This window comes from Xenopus laevis, chromosome 9_10S, assembly GCF_017654675.1.
Source record: "Xenopus laevis strain J_2021 chromosome 9_10S, Xenopus_laevis_v10.1, whole genome shotgun sequence".
In the NCBI taxonomy this organism is placed as follows: domain Eukaryota; kingdom Metazoa; phylum Chordata; class Amphibia; order Anura; family Pipidae; genus Xenopus; species Xenopus laevis.
Genome location: NC_054388.1, coordinates 44,577,362 through 44,604,719, shown reverse-complemented (window position 1 = coordinate 44,604,719; position 27,358 = coordinate 44,577,362). Strand labels below are relative to the sequence as shown.

General features: G+C 41.7%; 1 protein-coding gene across 1 annotated transcript; it reads left to right on the top strand.

The window, feature by feature from the left end:
• The first annotated feature begins 320 nt into the window (after positions 1–320).
• Positions 321–13,043, top strand: pmp22.S (peripheral myelin protein 22 S homeolog). The gene is given in 5 exon segments (NM_001093533.1): positions 321–423; positions 5,172–5,272; positions 6,217–6,313; positions 7,500–7,640; positions 10,525–13,043. Coding segments are annotated over 4 exon segments (480 nt in total). The 5' UTR covers positions 321–423; positions 5,172–5,194; the 3' UTR covers positions 10,689–13,043.
• The last annotated feature ends 14,315 nt before the right edge of the window (positions 13,044–27,358 follow it).

Below are 27,358 nucleotides of genomic sequence, written 5' to 3'. Positions count from 1 at the left end.
CTGGGTGAGTAGAGCTGGGCGTGAGGAAGAGGAGGGAACGGACTGGGCAGGGGGGCAGGGAAGGGGGTGCTACCATCATGCAGAGGATTCCAGGGATGATAACACTCAATGTAGAGTGACTTACCCCCTTCCTCTGCATCTCACCCCCTCCCAGATCTGTGTGCTATTATTATTTTTAGCAGGGAGGCTAATGCAGTGAGTGTGTGTGAGTGTGTGACACACCCAGCCCACCCGGCGTCACGGGGCGTCGTTGCAGTTAAAGGGAATCTTATACCCTCACACTAGTAGCCTCTAACCTCAAATAACTCATTCTGGCCACAGAAACGGGGACATTCATTCCTCTCAGCTCGGATCTGCCTGCTGCCTGCACTGCTTTACACAGAGCCCTGCACTGGCCCCGGAGCCTGATATCTCTGCACTAAAGTAAGTCCAGATCCTCTGATTTTTCTTCACCAGTTGCAATGTCCCCACATTCTTTTTATTTTTATTTTGTGATTTTCATTTGGGGCTAATAAGTCGCGCCCCTCGTGTGAATTTCTCAGACCTAACGGGCTCGGGAGTGGCTGCGTGGATGGAATTGTCGGGATCGGCCGATGCAGAAGATGGGGGAATGGCTGCATCTCACTTTATAGGGGACAACGTTTATGATGGTTTGGCTGTTTGGAAATGTAGGGTCGCGGCACTGCACTGCATGGGGCTAGACGAGCTGTGGGTCTGTACGATCTGTTTTAAAGTTGATGTGGGGCCAGTGTTACTGTGGTTGGATATAGTGGGGTGAGCGTGGATGCCACCAACACCCCTTCACTGGAATCTCCCACCTCTTGCTGGAGAGCACCCTAAGCAGTGGTGTAACCAGATATTACTGGGTCCCACAGCAAATTAGATTTCAGGTCCCCAAAATATATATCTAGAGGCTGACCTTTTTTTACTAATATTTATTTGTATATGAATTGGAGTCTCACGGGGCCCCTATACCTCCTGGACTCCCCTGCAGCCGCTGGGTCTGCTTCCTCTGTCTTACATCCCCTGACCCTAACATCATACAAGCGGGGTCCAGTTGAGACACACAGTGTCCCCCACTAGCGGGAGAGAAGTCGCAGGCTGCAGCGTGAAGTTGCTTCATTGTATCGAGCGGTTTCCGAGTCGGTGCAAGCCAGGAAAGACAAGCTGATTATCTTGTACGATTAAAAAAGAAATGGTGCAATAGAACAACAGTTGGTTGTGTTTAGCGCCCAGCTGTGCCCAGAGGAGGGAGAAACTGCTGGTGGGGGGGGGGAATTACTGGATACATGTTAAAAATAATAATAATAATAGGAATATAACTGGGGAGGGGGTGTGGGGGCCATTACTGGATACATGGTATTAATAATAATAATAATAATAATAGGAATATAACTGGGAGGGGGTGTGGGGGGTATTACTGGATACATGTTAATAATATTAATAATAATAGCAATAACTGGTGCATGGCACACTTACACATATAGGGCACAGGGTGGTGAGGAGCTACTGCTCTTGGCATAGTCATTGCTGGCATTCTGCGCACATGGGCGATTGGGCAGCCCGGTCAGAGGGTCGGGTGTTGGGGGCAATAACTTGACTCTAAGCAGGTCTTCACAAAGTGCTGGAGGTTGCAAAGTTCTGTTTCCTTGGGCGCAACTATTTACAATCCAACGTGTAGCTGTTATGGAACTACAACTTCTAGTATTCCCAAACAGCCTTCTGTGGATGTCTGGGAGTTGTAGTTCATAAACAACTGGCAGTATATGACAGGTGCAGAGGGGTATGGAGAAAAGAGATCTCTCATCTACTATTGCCTTATAATACACATGATTCCACACTTACAGCAGCCTCGTCCCCTCACACCATCTTGCCTTACTATACACATTGTCACAAATGTCTACAATGTCAGTCTTTTCTTATGATGCACATTATTTTCTTTGTATTTATTAAGCACCACATTATGCACTATTCCACCATTGCAGACTCTTACTATAAACACTATCTCAAAATGAGTGACAGCCTATTTCTCTGACATTATCTTGCCTTACTATACCGTCAGTTGCAGCCACCATGCCTTAGTATACACACTATAACAGACAGCCCATTCCCATAAAATATAATAGTCTGTGGAGGGGGGCAATGCATGCAGCTGTTGCTCTGTTTGGCCCCAGAAAGAGTCCTGGGACATTCCACCCCCCCCCCAACTACTAAGATTATCAATAAAAACGGATGATGCCACCAATCAGTAAGCACCAGGCTGAACCTGAAACCTGAGCCCCGGGGTTAGAGGTGCAGACCCTGCCCCTTTACTATCCCCTTATTAATCCCATATGTGGCTCAGAGGGAGGGAAGGGAGGGGAATGGTAATAAAATCAAAGTTCAGGGAGGGAAGTTGGGCAGAGAAGGGAAAGTCTCAGAATCCTGGGTGTGGGATTGGAGCTGTGTTATTTATTTTACACCCCATTTAACCCCTTGGTCGCCAGAGACAGACTGAGTAGAAAAACACAACATTGGTAGGAGGGAGATGCAGATCTGTACAACACACACTCATGCACATGGAATGCTGGTCATTAAGCTCCCCCTGCTGTTCACTGGAGAGATGAGCAAGTGCAGACACACCCTTGCCTGGATGTAGAGCTCTCATAGTACATAGTTACAACATTTAGTTTGTTTGAAAAAAGATCAAAGTCCATCAAGTTCAACCCCCCCAAATGAAACCCAGCTCACATACATACACACACTGACCACTCCTTTACTGACAAAAAACTATATATACTCACACACTAACTATAGAATTTAGTATCACAATAGCCTTTGATATTATGTCTGTCCAAAAAATCATCCAAGCCATTGTTAAAGGCATTAACTGAATCAGCATCACAACATAACCCGGCAGTGCATTCCACAACCTCACTGTCCTGACTGTGAAGAACCCCCTACGTTGCTTCAAATGAAAGTTCTTTTCTTCTAGTCTAAAGGGGTGGCCTCTGGTACGGTGATCCTCTTTATGGGTAAAAAGTTCCCCTGCTATTTGTCTATAATGTCCTCTAATGTACTTATAAAGTGTTATCATGTCCCCTTGCAAGCGTCTTTTCTTCAGAGAGAACAATCCCAACCTGGTAATATACCCTTATAATTGAAGTCTTCCATCCCTCTAATCAGTTTAGTTGCACTTAGTCTCTGCACTCTCTCCAGCTCATTTATATCCCTCTTAAGGACTGGAGTCCAAAATCTAGATGAGGCCTTACCAGGAACCTATAAAGGGGTAAAATTATGTTTTCATCCCTTGAGTTTATGCCCTTTTTATGCAAGACAGAACTGTATTTGCTTTAGTAGCCACAGAATGACACTGCCCAGAATTAGACAACTTGTTATCCACAAAAACCCCTAGATCCTTCTCAATCAAGGAAACTCTCAACACACTGTCATTTAGTGTATAACTTGCATTTATATTTTTTCTTAAGTTATCATTTATTAAGTGCGTTTATCAACATTTAACCTTATTTTCCAGTTTACTGCCCAGTTTTCCAACTTAGACAAATCACTCTGCAAAGTGGCAGCATCCTGCATGGAACCTATAATTCTGCACAATTTAGTATCATCTGCAAAAATAGAAATAGTACTTTCAGTGTTTACCTCCAGGTCATTAATAAACAATCTGAAAAGCAAAGGATCAAGAGTACAGAGCACTGCAGTACTCTCATTGCTCTCAACTTCACTTTCATTAACCTCAGAGTTGTTGGGGGTGAAATTGGGACAAGTGACAGCCAGAGTAAATGAAAAAATATGACTAAATACCAGTCTGAAAATCAGGCAAGAGACCAATGATAGTGGATACCGGCACGGATTCCAAGGGAGAGAGGCCAAGGAAACACCAGGAGAAAGATGCCAGTTGTGGAAATATTAGCAGGGCAGAGACTGTGGATACCATTGGAAATATGAGGAGACTTAGAGAGAGGGGCTGGTGCCTGCAGATACCAGTAGGAAGACTAGGAGCAAGGTCAGAGGGTGTACATACCATTGGTTGTGGTGTAACTATAAAGAAAGCAGGCCTTTGCTATTGTTGGGGTGCCCAGGAGGTTTGTGAGACCAGTCAGTGGGTGCTGACTCATAAGTCATTTTGAATATAGATTTTGCAATGGGACCCGTGGTTTTTTAGTTTTGTCACTGATTGTAGAAATACAAGTGTTGCCAGAGAGTGTGAATACCATTTGAAATACTAGGAGGGAGGCCAGGGAATGAGCATACAAGTAGAAATACTAAGAGAGAGGTCAGAGAATGAGCATACCAGTAGGAATACTAGTAGGGAGGTAAGACAGTGTGCATATCAGTAAGAATACTAGGGGGAGGTCAGAGAGTGTAAATACCAGGAGGAATATTAGGAGGGAGAACAGAGATTGCAAATACCATAGCAAGGAGGTCAGAGACTGTGGGTTGCAATAAATGGAGATAGTAGAGGAAATGTAGTAGTAGCAGCAGCAGATACCAGTAAACATACCAGGATAGAAAACCAAAGACTGTGGACTGTGGTCAGAGAAAGGGAGAAGAGAGACCACTGGGAATAATAAGAGCAGAGAGCACCAGCAGAACTGTCATGCAAGACACAGCAGGCACTGTTAATATCAATTGCAAGGCAAGTCACATTGGGCACTGGCATGAATAATGGTTAAGAGAGAAGTTGCAGTGGGCACCAGTATAATAACCACTTAAGAGACACTTCCTATGAAGTGGGCATAGGAACCAATATCAGTCAAGAGACAAGTGACAGTGTGTGTGTGCACTAGTGTAAATACAGCTAGAAAGGCAAGTTACAGAGGGCACCTGTACTAATACCAGTTGAAAGGCAAGTCACATTGGGCACTGATATGAATACTGGTTAAGAGTGAGATTACAGTGGGCATCAGTATAATTATCACTTGTTGCAGTGGGAATGGGAACCAGTATCAGTCAAGACGCAAGTCCCAGTGTGCTCTGGTACAAATACAGTTATAGTGGGCACGGGCGTGCAAACCAGTTGAGAGGGCAGTTAGCTTAGGCACTGGGATGAATACTGCTTCCTAAGGAAATGGAGGGCACCAATATGAATACCAGTTAGGAAGCAACTGATAGTGGTCATGGTACAAGGGGAGACAGGGGCAAATCTAACACCCTGTTTCTCTTTCCATTAGGAAACCCAAAACCTTGAGAGAAAATGCTCCTCTTACTGCTGGGAATCATCGTCCTGCACATCGCTATTCTGGTGCTTCTATTCGTCTCTACTATTGTTAGTGTAAGTACAACACACATGCACACTCCTTCTTGCACACACCTTATTGTATATGCTTTACCTGGGCGGGGAGATTAGATTTCAGCTCTCTATTCTGCTGTCATGTAAACCCTCCACTGCCCTGTAAACGCATTAGATTTGTCTTCTATATAATATATAGCATATAATATATAGGCCTATCTGTGAAGGTAACAGCAACTACAATGGCACTGGCCAGCATTGCCCAAATGTCATGCCATCAGCTAAATAGGGCCAGGGTCACATAGCAGCAGAGATATTTTTTCATTGAAAAGCCAACAGCCTTGGCCAAGTAAAGCAATAAGGCAGCTTATACTGTACCGTAACAATATGGCAGATCCCAGCAGTGTCAGACTAGGATGCCAGGAGTATCAAAACATTTTTCCTCCTCTGCTTGCTCAGACTTATTTATTAGTCTCTTTTCTTTAAATACTGTAATCTATCTATTATTTATTTCTATACAAAAAAAAAGGCATGACAATAAAATAGGCCAAACATATCAGGCAGCAGGAAGGCCCCACAGGGAATTTTCCTGGTTAGGGAATTGAAAAAAAAAAATAAGCCTTCATATAAATAGGGTAAAGTTTCCCTTTAAAATGTGTGTGCTGTCAGTTATATAAAGGAAGAGGCGAGAGTTAAGACAGGGCACGTGTGCCAGCATGTACCTCTCTAGTGCCCAGTTTGGCATGTCAGTGTTTTGGATTCAAACAGCCCCTTTTAATTGGAAGGTCTGTGTAGCACCTCTGTGGCACCTCCCTGGCCAGGTATGCACTGCCCACTCAGACTACATCTTTATACCAACGGTCACATCCCCCTTGGCATAAAAGGAGAAGCACTGGACTGGGCAGTTGGGTTCACATTGCACAATGACAGGCCCTACAATTTGTAGTGCAGCTCTAATCCTCTGGACTCTGTTCTTTCTTCATCAGAGCTGGCTGGTGGGCAATGGCTATTCAGCAGATCTGTGGCAAAACTGCAGCGGGCCGGCCACCGGAACCTGGCAGTGTCTCACCTCGTCCAGCAATGGTGAGTACAGTGAGCTTCTTGGTGGTCATTTAAAGTCTGGCCACAGATAAGCTAAGAGAATTAAATGCATACTTTTGCTTTAAAAATACACTTTGAGTGACCCCTAGTGGCGCCCCCCCTCTAGAGTCAAGTTGTTTGACTGTTTATTACATTTTACATTTCATTTCTTAAATTTAATTTTGTTAATTAGTCCTCAAAATAAATTTTAATTGTTACAGGTGCAATGTATTAGTAAATTTACTGTCTGATCTAATATTGCTCTAGCTTTTGTAATCCATAGCAACAAATCAGCAGGTAGCATGTTCTGGTCACCTGTAAGACATCTATCTCATCTGCCGAAAACATTGTTACACTATGGGGCACATTTACTAAGCTCGAGTGAAGGATTCAAAGTAAAAAAGCTTCGAATTTCGAAGTGTTTTTTTGGGTACTTCGACCATTGAATAGGCTACTACGACTTTCGACTACGACTTCGACTTCGATTCGAACGATTCGAAGTGAAAATCGGTCGACCATTCGATAGTCAAAGTACTGTCTCTTTAAAAAAAACTTTGACTACATACTTCGCCACTTTAAACCTACCGAGGTACAATGTTAGCCTATGGGGACCTTCCCCATTACTTTTCTAACGTTTGTTTGATCGAAGGAAAATCCTTCGAACGATCGATTAAAATCCTTTGATCGTTCGATCGTAGGATTTGCGGTAAATCCTTCGAATTCGAAGGATTTTACTTTGAGGGTCGAATTCGAGGTTTTATTAACCCTCGATATTCGACCCTTAGTAAATGTGCCCTTTACTGTATCAATAATAATGACATAATTTTTAGGCGTGAACTATTGTAGAGCACGCATTCCTCCCATGTGTGCTATTGGTATGTTCTGAATAGACCACACTTCCTTCTTTAGTATGATAATGCCTTTACATAAAGCTGGAGGTATGGCCCATACACCATGCCCTGCTTTGGGACCTTAGTTGGGGCAGCTCAGAAGTTTGGGCATGAGGATATAGTGGCCATGCATTTATATATATCTGTATATATCTATATGATGATATACATGATGTGCTGAATGAATGCATTAAATCATCTCTGTATCCCGTAAGGATGAGTGCCCATTAGCGTGCAGAGTGCTTTCCTCCTTGGAGAGCTGTAAATAAGTAATGGTGTTTCCCTTCTTGCCCCCCCAGAGTGGCTTCAGTCTGTGCAAGCGATGATGATCCTCTCCATTATCTTCAGCGTTCTGTCTTTGTTCTTGTTCTTCTGCCAACTCTTCACGCTTACGAAAGGAGGGCGCTTCTATCTTACTGGATTGTTCCAGGTCCTTGCTGGTAAGAGCCATCACATTGGTGTCTGACCTCCCCCATATTGTTCTTTTGGTTAAATGCCCCCAGAGGCAATCTTGGTTGTAATGTGGTGGTTCCGCTTAGACCCTTGGGAGCAAGATCTATAAAGTAAATTATGTCTCAAATATCACTGGCTAAAAGCTATATCTGTTATATAACTATGTATAGCAGTGGTTGCTATATCTCAGAACTGACCCCCTGTGTAGTCTGGAGCAGATGCAGGGTGCTATCCTCTTGTAGATACCCCTGAAAACCCAGCTTGAAGGTTAGTTAGGGTGAGATTTGGTTTAAATGTTTGTTTGTTTCACTAGAAAAGAGATCCCCAACCAGTAGTTCGCAAACAACATGTTGCTCACCAACCCCTTGTATGTTGCTCCCAGTGGCCTCAAAACAGTTTATTTTTTAATTACAGACTTGGAGGCAAGTTTTGGTTTAATAAAAACCAGGTGTACTGTCAAATAGAGACTCCTGTAGTCCGCTAGTCCACATAGGGGCTACCAAATAGACAATTACTGCCCTGATTTAGCACCCCAGGATGTTTTTGAATGCCTGTGTTGCTCCCCAACTCTTTTTATTTTTGAATGTGGCTCACAAGTAAAAAAGGTTGGGGACCCCTGCACTAGAAGCTGCTAGATACACCACTATTTTAGGGGGCCCTGGCAATGGTTGGATCTACACAGGGGTTTGAAACAAAATAGTCAAACACTATTAATCCTAAGGGTGCAAGTGCAAGAGCACAAGCCATTGGGACCCATCCACTGAACACTGGTGCCCATAAGATTTGTTCTGTGGTGTATGAAAGATCCAGTGCACGGTGCAGAGCTCAGTACTCTTGGATGCATGGGAGCATTGCACTTAATATATGACATAGCCATACGCACCCTGTGCTGGTGGCACTACATAGCAAGTGGTCACCATGTGTTGCCCCAGATTACCCCTTATGAGTACAATACTAATGAAGACAATACCAATGAATACAGTACTATCCAGACTGCTCTCTGGGAACATACAGGCCTGGATCTGTGTAGAGGTCACCAAGGGCGGAAGGATTTTAGGGGGCGGCATGCTGCCCAACCACACTCACATTGGTTCAGAAACACTGGGGATGAGCAGGAGATATTATAGTTTTTTAAATCTCCTGTGCGCCAATCCCCATTCCTCTAGTCCTGATAAAATTCGAGTGAATAAAAGGGAGGGGCGGGGGTGACGAACGACAGTGGGCCTAGGGGTGCCCTCAATGTAAATCCAGCCCTGGGAACACACAGTATGAAGGCTCTTGCCTGGTGTTGGCCTCGTATAAATTTGGGCAGTCAGACATATTTCTGGTTGATGGCCTTCTACTGCCTCATTAAAGGGGGTTGTTCACCTTTGAGTTAACTTTTAGTATGATGTAGAGAGTAATATTCTGAGACAATTTGCAGTTGGTTTTTTGAGTTATTTAGCTTTTTATTCAGCAGCTCTCCAGTTTGCAATATCAACAATCTGGTTGCTCGGGTCCAAATTACCCTAGCAACCATGCATTGATTTGATTGGGATATGAATAGGAGAGGCCTGAATAGAAAGATATATACTAAAAAGTAGCAGTAAAAATACATTTGTAGCCTTACAGAGCATTTGTTTTTAGATGGGGTCAGTGACTCCTATTTGAAAGCTTGAAAGAAGAGGAAAGTAAATAAGAAAAAGATAAAAAATAAATAATGAAGGCCAATTGAAAAGTTGCTTAGAATTGGCCCCTGTGAAATCTGTTCATTTAGCCAGGACTTGGCAAATATTTGGCAAACAAGTGAAAGGCAAAGTTTTTATGGAAGTGCTTGGGTTTGGTCCGTATCCACTTGTTCTCATGGCCAATAAAAAGGTGAACCACCCCTGTTAACCAGAGTTGTGATTTATTGTGGCCCCACAGATTATAATCTATTCAGCATCTGAATAGGAAAAGATGATAGGACTACTGAACTGCCGTTCTTTGACATAGCATATCGGTGACTCATGGTAGACCTTATTCCGCTGCTGTTTGCTCAGTCTGTGTTACCCTTGGGTGCTGCAAAATAAGCAGGGCCACAGGGTTGGAGATGACACATGCCCAAGGTTTCTATCATCTAGAAAATCTGTCAGTAAAACTCCTTAAAGTTAATTCTTGATCCTGCCTACACCTATCTCTGCCCATGCAAATCATTGTCTTGCCCAGCAAGTGGGGGACCAGGGAGCATATACAAGTAGCAGAAATGTTGTTTATTCATGTTGCTTCAAATGGGGATCTGCACACTATAGGTAGAGATTTAACTAAAGCTGAGAGAAAGGCATACATACGCCCTCTGTGCAACTCATATGCATCAACTTTAATCCTTATTCTAGTTCTAGACTCTTAAGGTTGAAACAGTATTTAGCCTAGAGGTTAATTTGCTTTAACTTTGGGTTGAAAAGCCATATCCCAAATGCAGGGGGCGCTCAATGACCATATGTAAAAATTTTTCACCTCACCGTGCCAGGTTATTTGCCAGAGTAAGAGTTAAGTCTCCAATAAAGGGCCCCGTGGGTGCAGCTGCTGCATTTTTCAGCTATTGTTCGGCTTTATTTCAAATGCCTCTGACATAGCCCTGCTTGTATTTAAATGTCTGTGCTGGGAAAGTGGGCGGCTGGGCGAAATGGTTTGGCATGTGCAGTACCCACTCATGCACTTTCTGGGAACAAAGCAAACTCTGTAGCGGAATTATCCAAGCCTGGGAATGTAGGTGTCCAGCTGCTAACAGTGGGGTTATAATGGAAGTGGAGCATTGAATGAAACAAGGCTATGTTTTCTTCTTTTATCCCATTAAAGGGGAACTCAACCCAACCCAATGAGATCCTAATTGGCTGTTATTTTTCTCTACAGCGGTTTGTGTCATGGCGGGAGCATCCATCTTTACAGCGCGGCACACAGAATGGCAAACAGCAGAAGTAGCCAGCTACGGCTTTGCCTATATTCTGGCATGGGTGGCATTCCCCCTTGCCGCCATTAGCGGCATCATTTACATCATCTTGAGGAAACGCGAGTAAGAAGCAAACCTCGCCCAAGGCCGTCGAAAGGAAAAACTCCAAATGAAAGTCACAATTAAAAAGGGGAACCCAGAGATTTCAAAACCAAAACATTTCAACCTTCCCTCACCCCCCCCCCCCCCCAAAAAAGAGAGAGAGAGTGGTGGGGCGAGGTTCCTGTGTTAATTAAAGATGTAAATAGTATCTATGGTTGAAAAACCTATTTATAACACTTTTTACATATGTGTACATAGTATTGTGTGCTTGTTTGTGACCGCTAGCTTCTGTGATCTAAACACCAAACCCAAAAATGGAAGGACAAGTACTCATCATTTGTTGTGCCTTACAAATATGCCAACAGTCTTAATGTATACCAAATATCGGCTTGTAGATAAGATTGCCAATCAAAATGGCCTCCAAAGAGAGAGAGAGAGAGAGATTGAAGGCTGTTTTTGATAATACAATGGGGTACCATTCTGCACCCTGCTGTTGTTAAGCTTCCCCAGGTCCATATAATACATAAAGAGAGAGGCTGAAGACCTGGTGACTTTAAACAAAGGTGTCTAAATTGGTCAAGTGTCTGGGGAAGTGGCCGTTATGTTTCAGGTGCCCTCTATGGGCAGCATCATGACACCTTCTGACAATTGCACTGAGACTGTCAAATCGGTGGGAGTACAAATATATAAAGCAGGTTCTAGTTTGAGTTGACCTTTTTTTGGGCATTTAGAGGGAAGGAAAGCAGTAACACACTGGATTAGCCCTTTCTTTCCCCAAATTGAGGGAAGTGGGCAGTGACGTTCAGGACAATGCCAAGAGCGCCCGTTCATTCTCTTGTGCTATTGCTTTCTGCTGCAGTATTTTGCCTTATGATCTTCTGCTAAAGGGAGATGGGCCTTTCTTCTAATAAAACCATCACTGCCAGAAGAGCTTGCAATTCATTGCAGAGTCCCATGAGTGACAGGATACATTCTTGTCTCCATGCTAAGAACCTGCAGAGAGAGATTACAGTATATGTATATTTTTTATTGTAGCCGATACGCATGTATGATACATATATATACGAAGTATATAGGAAAATATAAGGAAGACACAATTGTTTACTGAATGTTATAGCTAGTTTCCCCTTTAATCGTCACCTCTGCAGCGCTGAAGAGGCTGGTGACACCTCCCTGGCGCAGCGGAGGTGGATAAACATTAGTCTGTAATGGTTCTTTTGACATATAGGTTAAACAAAAGTGGTGCTATTATTGAGTTCTAGACCATTCCTTTTACTTTTAACCTCTGTGTAACGTTTGACCCAATAACCCAATGACCCAATAAACGTTCAGTATAGTCGGCTGAAATAAGGTCTATGTAAGTATTATTGCTGATGCTGCTCGCGACGCTGCTCACTGGATGTGGCTATCGGAACCTTGCTGTGTGTGTGTTGAATTGCTCTCAGTGAACGCCTCGGGTGGTGGGGCAGTCATATATCATTTTTATTTTGTCACACTTTAGGAGAATTGGAAATAAGATGAATGAAAATGGGGCAACTGGGTCAGATATGTGCTGCAGATATGGTATAGATTACAGTATTCAGTATAGGAATTGGCTGTACTAATCATTAGCTATGTTGGCAGACAGTAGCCATATTATCATCTACTGAACCTTTGATGCCCTCAAGGCTGCTGGCAGAATAGGGTTTACCACATCTTGTGGCCCCTGACGCTTCTTCTACATACCAAATATTCCTTACCCTAATGAAAAGTGTCAAGTGAGCAGTATTATTATACTTGAACCAATCTGCTAACATACTGTAACAATGGACAATGCAATCATAATCTTTGGATATCTAACTAGTAACAATGTAAAATTGAACCCCCAAAGATTTGCCTCCCCCCTCCACGTAATTTTAAACTAAAAATGCGACCATATCTAAAAAAAAACCCCATCAGTTTGTAAGGTTTGCTAGTAAGAATGGAGCCCTGAAGCAGTTGAGAACAGCTGCATTGTCTATATTCCCGCATGTCAGTGCTACAGGACTGAGCGAGAGATTCAGTGTGACAAAACACTAAAGATATCACTAATTACCACTGACTATAACTAACTCATGGCAAATCAATGGTGTGTCATGTGTCCCATCTGCCTACAAAAGATTCAGGCATTAAATAAGGGGAATGTGGGGTATCATGAAAACAAGAGGAATTGATTGTTCAGATTAACAGTAACAATCTGATCTAACCCACCTTCTTTACTAAGTGCCTTTTTTGAAGCTGAGACCTGGTATACCCGCCCCCTTCTTATTCCTTACTCCTCCTTTCTTTTATTTTGTCTGATTTTGTAAAAAAAAATGTCTGTGTGCTAAATGGAAAAAAAATAAAATTCAGAGTAACTCAATGGCTTCACGTCTGTCCTTAAATCTGTGGTGCAGCAATGACGCCAGGTGGGAAAAAGGATGCCAGTTATGCTAAGGGTAATGTCCAAAACTGTTTATCTGAAGTATAGAGAGTAGTGGGGCAGTGGACTTTCCTTCTTTTAAACACCATTTCAGCTCAGAAATGTGTAGCTATTAACGCATATCTCCCAACTGTCCTGTTTTTCGCGGGACAGTCCTGATTTTAACAGCTCAACCCGCTGTCCCGAACTGTTATTGAAATGTCCTGACTTTCCCTTTGATATCCTGCACTGAACAGCCAGAAAAAGATACAAAGTTTCTAAAACTAAATTGGCTTTTGGCAGAGAGCCCAGAATTTGTGGCAGGTGGCACTTGGATACATTTGTTACAAAATACGATAGGCAAAGAAACAATTGTAACAATTTATGATAAGCAGGTCTCTTGGGGAAACCGTGACTTAAGGCAGCTTAAAGGGCAATTAACCTTCATAATAAAAACTGTAATAGCACATGTAACCTGACCCTAAAACCCCCACAAATGTGTTCAAACTTTCCATGAGCTGTCGAATTTTGTGAAATGGACATGGTAACAAGAGGGAGTGGTCAAAAAAATTGCCACTCTGTGTACAGCAACATTTTTTGTCCCTCTATCTATTTTCAAAATGTTAGGAGGTATGTTAACGTATGTTTAACTAATGTGCACCAGGCTGTGAGCTATTGGGGTCCCCAGGCTTAGGGGTTTAGGGCTAGTCCAGAGATACCAGGAAAAAACCTGGTGCGCCCCACCGACCCAAACCGCGTGGAAGTATGGGCACTTACCCCTTGACCTCCCTTCTAGATTGTGGCTGTAACTCAGAACAGGTATGTGCATAGGAAGGGGTTGGGGTTCAGGGTCAGAGGGGGGCCTGATGACTGAGGCAGTGGCCCTGGGGTTTGTGTTCGGGACCCTGACTTTCCCTCCCCTTCATGGCAGCAGAACAGAACAGGTATGCATGGGGGAGGGGGTTGGGGTGCAATGTTGGAGGAGGACCAGATGGCTGCAGGGGGCCCTGGGCTTGGTGTGGAGGCCCCTGAGGTGACAGCCTCAATTGGCTCTAGACTCCCCTATTCCTACTCTGAGTTGGTCTTCAGGACACCCACTAAAATGGATATTAAAATTATAAAAAAATTTCTTTTAGTACTACCTTTCACATTACATGTGCATAAATAAAAGCCAATTTCCATGCAGAAGATAGTGGCACCATGATATGTGATGTTTTCAAGACAAGAATCTGAAAAGAAGCAACCAGGGGCTTTTGGGACATGGTGAAGGGTTAGAATCTCTTGCAGAGGCAAAAGAAATGTGACTTTAACTGTGAATGAGTAGGGGGTAACTGTTCTTTTGCAGATTGTTATTAGAATTCAGTAGAATGCCAGTTTTACATTTCATAGTGGACATTGTATAATCCGGGAAAATGTAAAATCCAGGGGAAAAAAGATGCAGTTCGCCTGTATGGGACCGCAAATAAAAAACGTCAATTCTGGGTAAAATCCGGCTGTGTAAAATGGGGGTTTTATTGTATTCAGAGGTTATGTAACAAAAGGTGCTACATTTGCCCAGGAGTAGTAACCCATAGCAACTAATCAGCAGATAAGATTTACTAGTTATCTGTTTAAAAGCAAACATCTTATTTGTTGCTATGGTTTACTGCTCCTGGGCAAACTTTGCGCCTTTTATGAAATATGGGGATTCGACTGTATTATTACTATATATGACAGAATATGTGGTGTTAATGTGCCTCCTTCTGGAAACTATTTGTATTGCACTCCTTGCACCCAGCCTACTGGATTCTTAACTTGGATTAGAGAAAATATATTATATTTAAATATTTTTTTTAATATATTTAAATATATATATATTTTTTAATATTTATATAGAGACAGTATGCATCTGTAATGCAGATGTAGCCCCCATTAAAGGGGTGGTTCACCTTTAAGTTAACTTTTATAGATTGGCAAATTCAAAGCAATTTTTCTACTGGTCTTCATTATTATATTTTTATAGTTTTTTTTAATTATTTGCCTTTTTCTTCTGACTCTTTCCAGCTTTCGAATGGGGGTCACTGACCCCTTCTAAAAACAAATGCTCTGTAAAGCTACACATTTCTTATGATTGATACTTTTTATTGCTCATCTTTCTATTCAAGCCCGCTCGTATTTATACTCCAGTCTCTTATTCAAATCAGTGCATGGTTGCTAGGATGACATGGACCCTAGCAACCAGTTTGCTGAAACTGCAAACTGGAGAACTGTTGAATAAAAAGATAAATAACTCAAAAACCATAAATAATAAAAAAATGGGGGCCAGATGCAAATTGTCTCAGAATATCATGCTCTACGTCATATTAAAGTTAATTTAAAGGTGAACAACCCCTTTAACATTGTTTCTCGGTATGTTTGCATTATACATAGAAGCAGGAGCTACCATATTGCTTCCCAACCCAGTGGGGTTAAACAAATTTAATTTTGTTGTGATATAGTAAAAAAAAAAGCCCTTTGTCAAAGGGGAAACAACATAGCAGCTCTTGTTATTTTTTTAAACTAACATGGTCAGGGCAACCTTTCTATCACTAGAGAAATTAGCTGTACTTTGTGCCTGTGATGTAGAATAATCACTGTTATTATAGTGCACACTACACATTATCCTTAGTTTGCAGATTGGAGAGGTTTATTGGAAAGCTGAGGCTCTATCTAACTACAAAACTACAATATTCTTATATTTGTGTCCATGCACAGCAGGCCCTCAGGGGGCATGGAAAATTTGGTTAATGTGCTTTGTCTTGATTTGCCCCTTGCAGAGAGCTTAGATCTCAGATGTTAATAAACCCCCCAGTATTGATCATTTGTGCTCATTATGCAGATTAACAGATCTAGGGCTCAGGAGGACTTTGATCATCTGTAGCAGAGACAAAAATCATGGGTATATTGGGCGCCCACCCCCTGTGCACTTGCATAGCCTTACATATTGGCCACGGCACCCATTTTTATAATCAGTCCATTCATTTCCTTGTCTAGCCTGGATAGGTATCTCTTTGGCTATGTCCCTGGTATAAAGCTGACAAACTTCTTCTTTCACACTGCAGTCTATTATTGTTGGAAATGGGCAGTTATAAGGCAATAGCCATGAATAGATCTGTAATATAAGAGAACATCAGTATTATTCCTGCTGGGCTTTCCAGGAGTCTCCTTATTTCTCTTAATTTCTAAACCCACAGTCTTTTACTTGTCACCAGTCTAATTGGCCATGAATGACCCAAAGGCAGCAGATGAATATCAGGAACTTATCTGGCGTGTGCCTTCTGCACTCCTGCCCTCAGGGAGCAAAGGGGTTTTATTAACCCTTTGTGCATTGCTTGTTCTTCAATCCATGTGGGTGCAAGCTATGAAACACCATTTGGCATCAGTCTGCTGTATTTATACAGTAAGCATAATGAGCCCCTGAAGCAGGAATGCCATGAATCAGATAGTGTCCAGACCAGTGTGAAAGAATGGTCGGTTTATTGGATATATAGATAGCTAGAATCTCAGCCATAAAGCAGGGCAGGACTGCTGCTTACAATGGGTATCCAATGGTGTAACTAGATCTTACAGGGCCCCACAATTTATTATTTTTCAGGCCCCCAAAATGTCTAGAGATTGACCTGTTTTACCAATATTTATTGAAATTGTATATGAACTAGGGCCCCTATACCTCCTGGGCCCCCCCAGCAGCCCTAGGGTCTGCTTCCTCTACAGTTACACCCCTGTGGGTATCAGATAGAATCTGTACAGAATATTGTACGTCAATATTGTAACCTCAAATAATTTAAACTACTTTTTTAAATTGATCGTTTGTATTGGATAATGCACACGAGATTTGGCATAAACAACTTTTCGATGGGAGGAATTGTTACACTAAGACCCATTATATATATATATATATATATATATATATATATATATATAATAATTTCTTGGAGTGCCCGCACCTCTGACAGTAGTTGATTGGAGGTGCTTGATCAATAGTTGTGGTATAAGTGATGAAGGATCCGCACTCTCATTTTCAAAGTATAACAACTTTTATTTATCACATTACAATCCGACGTTTCGGTCCCTCCTGGGGACCTTTCTCAAGGATATCAGGATATCCTTGAGAAAGGTCCCCAGGAGGGACCGAAACGTCGGATTGTAATGTGATAAATAAAAGTTGTTATACTTTGAAAATGAGAGTGCGGATCCTTCATCACTTATATATATATATATATATATATACTGTATTTGGTTTCAGCTGGTTGCATTGATGGTGCTTTGCAGGAGTGGGGTTAACCAAGCGATTCCTTGGGGGGATGTGGCTTTTAATTGGCTGAACACAAATGCTGGGTCCCAGGGGGATCGGCATGATACACACACAATAGGAGACTGATAAGCACGACATCTTCGGAGTAAGAGATTGGACATCATTAACTCTCATGAATTGCAAAATTGTCTTTATTAAGGGCAGCTCCCCTTGCCCTGCACCATCTGCCTGGTATCACTAGCACCCCCAGGCTATAATAACCTTGTCCATTCATAAGTGAATCTCTTAATTAAAGGCAAGGTAATGGAACAACATGGCTTCCTTAAAGCTGATGTGCCCCAGAAAGGAAGAAAATTACACTTATTATTGTTATACTGAAGTGGCTCACTATATGGACACACAACGAAAAAAAAAAAGGCAAATACTGAGCATTCTGGGAAATGTAGTTCAGCAACACCTACATGTTAAAGATTCTGGAGTTTACACAATTACAGGGTGGGATTTAATGGCAGTCCATAATTTGCACCGACACTAAACAGCTGTGGCCACATATTTGTGTGTGTGGGGGGGCTTAGGAGGCACACAATTCAGTAAATTGGGGTGCAGTGTTTTAAGGGATTTGAACACTATCATCATTAGCCGTTCTCACTGCAACATTACAGGATGCTCTTTTAAATTTCCGCCTCCTGTGAGGAGTCATAATTAGTTAGATGATCTAAGGTGAAAATCATCAGACCTACCTAAATTATATACGGCCAGCTTGGATCAGAGTACCTGTATTGCATCTCATTCATCTGAAATGTGTATTTCCATGTTTGAACTGTTGGTTCTGGATGTTCTTACATTGTTTCAATACATACAGCACTGTGAAATATGCTGGTGCTATATTGCTAAATAAAAAAATGTTAATAATAATAATACTGTATAAAAATTCCTTTTTGTTTCCCCCACTGACCACTAGAGGGTGTGGGAGATCTTCCTATAGCCAGGAATGAGCCTGTTACAGTGTATTTGAAAGAATGTTTCTCAGCTGTGGTATATTTAATAGATAACACAGTGCAGAAAAGCCTGTTATGAGCCTTATTTTAATCCCTGGAGATAAATCTGTCAACATCAAGGCAGTCTTATTTGGCCCAGTGTTCTGCCCCTACAGAAACCTCTCAGTCTGTTCCTGCCAGAGAGCACAGGTTTAGCTTTCATCTTCAGATTCACAAATTCCCACCCCTGGGGAGGTACAGCAAAGATTACAGCTACACTTCGGCCCCAAAATACATAGTCTACTAAAGGACTGTGTCTGTAAGAGTGGTGGCAGACGTGGCTACTGGAGGAGATTAGTTGACCAGCGACAAATTGCCTCTTCTTTCGGGCGACTAATCTCCCCTAAATGCCTTCCATCCGGCTAGAGGAAACTTTGGGCGACTTCGGAAAGCCAAAGCGTTCCGAGTGCCAAACGCCAGTGATTTACATTACATACATCGGGGGGCTCAGTTAGCTATGGTACGCCGCTGCCATAGACATATAGATATTTTCATTATCATCTAAATGATCGTTTAAATATACGATTTGTCCATCAACTATAAGACCATTACAAATGATATTATCTAGTTGAAGCCAGGAATACTGTGGGTAGCTGCCTGCTTGGCCCCGCAAACAATTGGACAATGGATAGATTTTCACAAAAATTTCTGAAAATTTTCTAACCTGACCGACTGATTTTCTGACCGATGTCAGACAATAATTTCTAAGATGCACGATTGTTCGGGGCCCACTTACCTCACGATAATTTGATGGATTTGTCTGATCGCACTAAAATTGGTCATTAGGAGAGAGCATCATTTTATTGGTCATTAGGGGGGGCATTATTTTAAAACATAACATGGTCTCATTAAAGGGGCTTCTGATGTTGCTCGTTGTTCAATCAAATCATTATTGCATTAGTTCAAAGTTTATGTTCTGGTCTTTGATAAATTAATCTCATGTGCAGAAAACCTGGAAGGGACTAATGAATGGATAATGGAAGTGCAATTAGCACTTTCAACAGCCTGCACTAATACCATGCTAATGAACACCAGGATAATTAGCATTTGCCTTAATGGGCTAATTTTAACACCTGCAAAACACCTGCAAAATCCAATTCTTTGTAGGCGCAACCTGCAATTCCATTACTGGGTACAGGTGAGACCGTTGGTGGTTGCTTATTTGTACCCTGAGCACCCCTGAAATTCTAGCATGGTGACTGTTACCCCAGTGTTTCTATATATCTGTAACCTTGTTATGAGCTAAGGGGCCCAGCCTGAAGACCAGTTAGAGGGAAAAGTGGGGTTATTTGTTTTCTGCTCTTATATCAAGTCCTTCCAGTGACGGACTGGTCTGGCGGGACACCGGGAAAAAGGAGTGGCGAGCCGCGGCGCCTTCACGCATAGTCATAGTAGGGGAGTGGGGGTCGGCGGGGTTCTTCTACGTTGACCCTGAGTCCTTCTACTAGTATAGGAAACTATTCTTGGCTTCCTTTTTTTTAGGATACTTCACCAGTTCAAATGCTGAATTATCTTTTAAGACCTGTCAGGCAATCCTTGTGTCTGCCATCTTTATTCCTCCAATGACAATCCTACACAATTATAAATGGTTTGTGACCTCCAACGCCTTTCAATGCTCCTATAAGCCTGTTGTCATTAATAAAAAGAAAGAAGGGGACTTTTCCACCAAATCTGAGCTAAACTTCATAATTAGCTGTTTCTTTCCCCTGGTCATAATGGGAGGCTCGTTTATTAATTGGTTCTAGAAGCTCAGCCCAGGTCAGCGTCCTACTGCTGGGACAAATTGCTGCCCAGGTTTCATTGAGCTACTTGGGCCGTTTCTCCCTTGTAATGCCCAAAGGGGTCTCAATTAGTGATCTAAGAATAAAAACAATTCATTCCTTTTTCTCATTAAAACTTGAAAGAACTTCAGAGGAGATGCCTGAGGTTTTATGGACACTGATTAGGGAAGACAATAGATTTAGTTAAGGTTGAACCGAGAACTCGTAAAACCAATTTTGGTTGCTAAATTGTAGGTTGAGAATGCATAATGGGAGATTGATTAGGGTTAATAGACTTATTTTTGCAGGTCACGCCACATAGCACTATGGGTTGGAAGCCTCACAGACACATATTATCACAAGTCATAAATCAGATGCCACCGAGGCAATTCAGACTTTCTTTTCCCCTCAGTGGCGGGTAACAATTGGCTTTTGTTTGAGCCAGGGCCCACAGCTTGTGTTTGTCCTTTACAAAACCATCCTTAATGAGGTTACAGGATGTTGCCTGCGCCTAAAAAACCTCAATGGTTTAGAGGAATTTCCCAGTTTGCCTTTCTTTAATTCCAAAGGTTATGGATTCATTTTGATGGTGGGAACACAGTTCTGCAAAGGTGCGACTCTTGCATTCCGAAAAGGACAAGGATGTATATCCTACATTCCTTACTGCCAATGAACAGTAATCGTGTGCAGGCCTGTGTGATTCATCGTAAATAGCTTTTGTTGGGCAGAGAAACCTTCATACCCACCTCTCTAGTTTGTTTTCTGTAAGACTGGGCTCTTTTGGATTAACCTTGTCAGAACATGTATGGCTCTACATGAAAATATTGACTCTTTTTAAGTTTTGTTTCAACTCTATATTTTGGAGAACCTTCTGCACTGGTTAGACTGAACTTTTTAGACTGTATTTCATACAGGATGAGGGCACATTGAGAGACTTCTATGTACCATAGCTAAGTGGTTATTGCTGGTGCCTTACAGTACTGGAGTCCCTGCAAGGGGAGAAGGGAATGGTAATGTTCAGAACTTTGCCTTGGCCTGGCTCTCTTGGGGCTTACTAACAGCCAGTAACACCACTACAAACAACAAAATGGTATGTACGTTTGCATGGACCATAATAGGTTATGCCAGGTGTCACCAACCTTTTTTTGACCCGTGAGCCACATTCGGAAGTAAAAAGAGTTGGGGAGCAACACAAGCATGTTACTGGGTGGTGCAAAATAAGTGCTGTGATTGGCTATTTGATAGCTTCTGTGTGGAAGGCTCTGTTTGGCAGCACTCCTGGTTTTTATGCAATAAAAACTTGCCTCCAAACAAGGAATTCAAAAATAAGCACCTGCTTTGAGGCCACTGAGAGCAACATCCAAGGTTGGTGAGCACCATGTTCCTCATGAGCAGCAGGTTGGGGATCAGTGCCAACGCTCTACATGAACAAAAACATCATTAAAGCAACTTGCAGGAGATATAAAAATATAGAAAGCATTACTGTCATTAAAAGTGTTGGATTCAGAAAGGAACTTTAGAGACAGACCTGCTTGCATCATTTACATATATTGTATAGACCCCCCACTTGGCTTTGTCAATTCCCCTGGATACCCTAAGTAAAAGGAAACAAATTAGCCGCTGGTTATACAAAACACTTTTTAAGAGCTATCCTTTACAAATCAGCTCCCATTGTTTAGCCCATAAGGGCCCCCGCTGGAGCAAAACCCTCTGTTATCCCCCCCAATGAAGCAGTCTCAAATTTTAACAGCAACTCACTCCTGAAAAATTATATCCCTAAGTGCTGGGGTAACAGATAGAAAGCAAGTCAGAGTCAGTGCCATCTACTACAACAGCTGTTCGGCTAAGATGATTGACCTTGTTTGATTCATGGGGTTCCCAAGATTAGGGCTAAGTAAAAGGAACCTTTTTCCATGGCTTTCTAGGCTATATTTATTCAAAAGGTCGTCAGTGATACTCCTGGAAATTTCTTGATATGACCAGTGGTGTAACTATAGAGGAAGCAGACCCCACAGACACATGGGGGGCCCAAGTCATGCTGTCTACTTCTTCTATAGCTCAAGAGAAATCCCCCCCTCCCTGGCCCCTATCCGGGATGCAAGGGGAGCTAGCAAGGGGAGAGAGCAAACAGGTGTGTGGAGAGGGCTGGCAAGGGGAGGGAGTGGGTGGGAACATGGTTAGGGGCTGCGTGTACACCAGGCCCATTTGAACATTTTCTTGTGGGGTGGCTTGGTGCACTGTAGTTACGCCACTGGATATGACCCCATTATAAATACATTGTGGTTACTATTGCCCTTCTTTTATCAAAACAGAGCTCATCTGTGTATGTTCCTTGGCCACCTAAAATTAAATGAAATGTATAATTTTTAAAAACGGGATAACCTTACTCATTACTCTCATAATGTGGTAGAGAAAAAGGATTGATGATTGTTATATGAATGTAATCTGCTCATTTATCTAAAGGCAACAACATGCTCTTTACCTCCTTCCTCCAAATGGGTTTCCTTACTTCCTACTACTTTACCCAATGGTTTGTGGACCTCCAGTACATATTTTTATGGCATAGCATCATAATCTGCCCCTTTGCTTGCTATACGATAAACACGGATAACAATGTTCAATAGGTATCAACAAAAACGTAAATTTCAGGCCTAAGTCTTCCCACATAAAAATAAGCAAATTGTGCAGTGTGTGCCACAGATACCCACTAATATTAAATATAGTACTAATATACTTTAGATTAACTTATCTCGTTCAGCATGTTGTCATCAGCACTTCTTCAAATAAATTCTGACAGTGGGGAACACAAATCTAAACTATTTGCAGCCAGAGTTAATACATGAGGGAGAATTTGCATTTTAATAGCTTAGCTGTAGAGCTGGAATAAATGGCAGCAGTTTATCAGAGGATTATTCACTCAGTCAGACCGGCCACGTGGGAATCTTTTGCACAGTTATTCTTCCAAACAGAACATTTAAAGTTCGGTTAAACTAATCTCTTAATATCTTTATGAACATTAACTGGTTCATCCAGAACTAGATTGAAAGTCCAAAATATTTACAGCTGTTTTTAAAGCTGAGGAACAATTGCTACCATGCTTGAAAATGACAGGGCATGGTTTCACAGATGACTATCCTTCCTTTATAAATAGCTTTGGGCAGGTTTGGTCAGACTTGGGCAGATTTGGCTAAAACCAGGGCCATAGGTATGGAAAAATAGCAGAAGCAATGGAAAAATTCATAAAACTAGACTTTTACCCCATGTTTCAGGGAAGACCCAATACAATCCCCTTGTTTGTTGCTTAAGTTAGAGGTCAGTAGTAAAACTGGTGCTAGTTACTCATCAAGAAGAAACCCTAAGGTCAATTTAAAAGACCCAGGTTCTTGATCATAAAACATATTAGACATAATTAAAAAGGCAGCAGGACAAGGTAATATGACTAATGAGTTTCTGGAAAGAACTTTGAGCCAAAAAGATAGTAGAACCAGACAACACAGCCAATGAGTTTCTGGAAAGGACTTTGAGCCAAAGAGATAGTAAAACCAGATAATATGGCCAATGAGTTTCTGTAGAGAACATGTAGCCTAAATGATAGCAGAACCAGATAATATGGCCAATGTGTTTATGTAGAGAATAGGGATGTAGCGAACTGCCGTTTATGTGTTCACGAACGCCGTTCGCGAACACCGGCAAAAAATGCGAACAGTTCGCGAACAGTTCGCGAACAGTTCGCGAACAGTTCGCGAACTTCGAACATCCGAAAATCGTTCGATTCGAACGATCGAAGGATTTTAATCGTTCGATCGAAGGATTTTCGTTCGAATCGAACGATCGAAGCCATTCGATCGAATGATTTCATTCAATCCAATGGCTTCGATCGTTCGTTTCGAACGAAAATCCTTCGTTTTTAGCGGTCGAAGGAATCGAATGGTCGAATGGTCGAACGATTTTTGACGCGAACGCCTATTGGCGAACGTCGCGCGACGTTCGCGAACATTCGGCGGACGCGAACAGTCGAAGTTCGCGCAAACTAGTTCGCCGGCGAACAGTTCGCTACATCCCTAGTAGAGAACTTGTAGCCTAAATGATATCAGAACCAGATAATATGGCCAATGAGTTTATGTAGAGAACCTGGAGCCAAAGAGACAGCAGAACCAGATAATAAGTCTAACAAGTTCCTGGAAAGAACTTTGAGCCAAAGAGATAGTAGACCAAAATAATATGGCCAATGAGTTTCTGGAAAGAACTTTGAACCAAAGAGATACTAGAACCAGGTAACACGGCCAATGAGTTTCTGGAAAGGATTTGAGCCAAAGAGATAGTAAAACCAGATAATATGGCCAATGAGTTTATGTAGAGAACTTGGAGCCAAAGAGACTGCAGGACCAGATAATATGTCTAACGAGTTTCTTGAAAGAACTTTGAGCCAAAGAGATAGTAGAACAAAATAATATGGCCAATGAGTTTCTGCAAAGAATTTGTAGACAAACAGGTCACAGAAACAAATAATATGGCTAATGAGTTTTGTTAGAGAACTTGGAGCCAAAGTGATAGCGTAAACAGATAATATGGCCAATGAGTTTCTGTAAAAAACTTGGAGCCAAAGAGATAGGGGTAATATGACTAATACATTTCTAGAACGAACTTGGAGCCACAAAGGTAGCAGAACCAAATAATATGGCCAATGAGTTTCTGTAGAGAACATTTAAAGTTCGGTTAAACTAATCTCTTAATATCTTTATGAACATTAACTGGTTCATCCACAACTAGATTGAAAGTCCAAAATATTTACAGCTGTTTTTAAAGCTGAGGAACAATTGCTACCATGCTTGGACATGACAGGGCATGGTTTCACAGATGACTATCCTTCCTTTATAAATAGCTTTGGGCAGGTTTGGTCAGACTTGGGTAGATTTGGCTAAAACCAGGGCCATAGGTATGGAAAAATAGCAGAAGCAATGGAAAAATTCATAAAACTAGACTTTTACCCCATGTTTCAGGGAAGACCCAATACAATCCCCTTGGCTGTTGCTTAAGTTAGAGGTCAGTAGTAAAACTGGTGCTAGTTACTCATCAAGAAGAAACCCTAAGGTCAATTTAAAAGACCCAGGTTCTTGATCATAAAACATATTATACATAATTAAAAAGGCAGCAGGACAAGGTAATATGACTAATGAGTTTGAACCAAAGAGATACTAGAACCAGGTAACACGGCCAATGAGTTTCTGGAAAGGATTTGAGCCAAAGAGATAGTAAAACCAGATAATATGGCCAATGAGTTTATGTAGAGAACTTGGAGCCAAAGAGACTGCAGGACCAGATAATATGTCTAACGAGTTTCTTGAAAGAACTTTGAGCCAAAGAGATAGTAGAACAAAATAATATGGCCAATGAGTTTCTGCAAAGAATTTGTAGACAAACAGGTCACAGAAACAAATAATATGGCTAATGAGTTTTGTTAGAGAACTTGGAGCCAAAGTGATAGCGTAAACAGATAATATGGCCAATGAGTTTCTGTAAAAAACTTGGAGCCAAAGAGATAGGGGTAATATGACTAATACATTTCTAGAACGAACTTGGAGCCACAAAGGTAGCAGAACCAAATAATATGGCCAATGAGTTTCTGTAGAGAACTTGAAGCCAAAGAGCAGAACCAAATAATATGGCTAATGAGTATCTGTAGAGTACTTGGAGCCAAAATGATAAGCTGAAGAAATAATTTGGCCAGTGTGTTTCTGGAAAGAACTTAGAGCCAAAGAGATAGCAGAACCAGATAACATGGTTAGTGAGTTTCTGAAAAGAACTTGGAGCCAAAGTAATAGCAGAACCAGATAATATGGCCAATGCATTTCTGGAAAGAACTTAGAGCCAAAAAGATAAGTGGACCAAATAATATGGCCAATGAGCTACTGAAAGAACTTGGAGCCAAAGAGATAGCAGACAGTAAGTGGGTTCTATCAACTGTGCTAAACATACCATTGTCACCATATTTTTGGGGGATCATGATCACTGGATGGTTAGGATAGTTAACCAATATTAAAGCAAAAATGTGCCATAAAATCTGAAGAGCCATTTTGTTATATTTTTGGGAGGGTGGCAAAACCCCACTTTATTTGCATTAAACATGCTCTGCCCTTATAGATTACCCTATGCCTCTAGCTTAATTGAATGAATGTATAATGTGATCAATAATGCCCATGGCTCAGATGGATTATGTTTGGTGCCTGGCTATTGGCTTCCTTTATTTGCATTACAAATGTTTAAGGTCCAAAACTTAGAAAAATTGATTTCTTAGCAGAGTATGTGTGTATGAGGAAAGGAAAAGGCAAGTATTCACAACATAATAAGGTTGGTTGCCATTGCACCATGGTAACAGATGGTGTAAATCTTATCTCTTTCTCTCCATCAAAGCTCTGGGCACAATGTTGCTTGGACTCCTTCTGCCTTAAGACAATGACTGGAGAGGGAGACAAAGAGGAGCTGAAGTGCTGTAAAAACCAAATCGGGTGGGGGTGTGTGTGTCCCATAACTCAGCTTTTGTATCTCACTTCACTTGCTCTCCATTAAACTGTATTGAAAGCTCTTTTACAGTTGCATTTTTACAAGCCTTGTGCGTCTTTGTGCTTCCAAAAGCACCAAAAAGATGAAGGTCCTCAAAAAATAAATAAAAAAGAGACGGGGTGGGGGTTGAGTATTTTGTTGGCTATGTTTCCCTTAAATAATGATAACTGAAGAAACCGTGAAATTGGTCTCTCAGAAATGCTGGGAATTTGCAGTTAATTAAACTCATAATGGTCTTTAGTTAATGTCCAACGATCACAACATCACGACAATGGGACAACACAAACCTTCATTTCAGTTACATTGTATCTTCAGCACAAACACGCAGGTTATTTCATGTATATAACACTGTTTGCGTCATGCTGTCACATTAGGCACACATGTATGACGTCATTAAAGAGAAATTAATATTGGTGTCCATGTGTTATGGTACAACCTGGGAATCCTCGTTCAGACTAACAGGGCAATGGCCACACAGATCCATGACCAGGGTTGCCACATTTCTGGAAAAAAATACCGGCCTTCCTATATTCTTGACATTTTTTCCTATTAATAACATTGGCATAAAGGATCATTTTTACCGGCCAGGCCGGTAAAATACAGGCCAGGTGTTTTCGCTATGCATACCTCAATACATGACAAGGG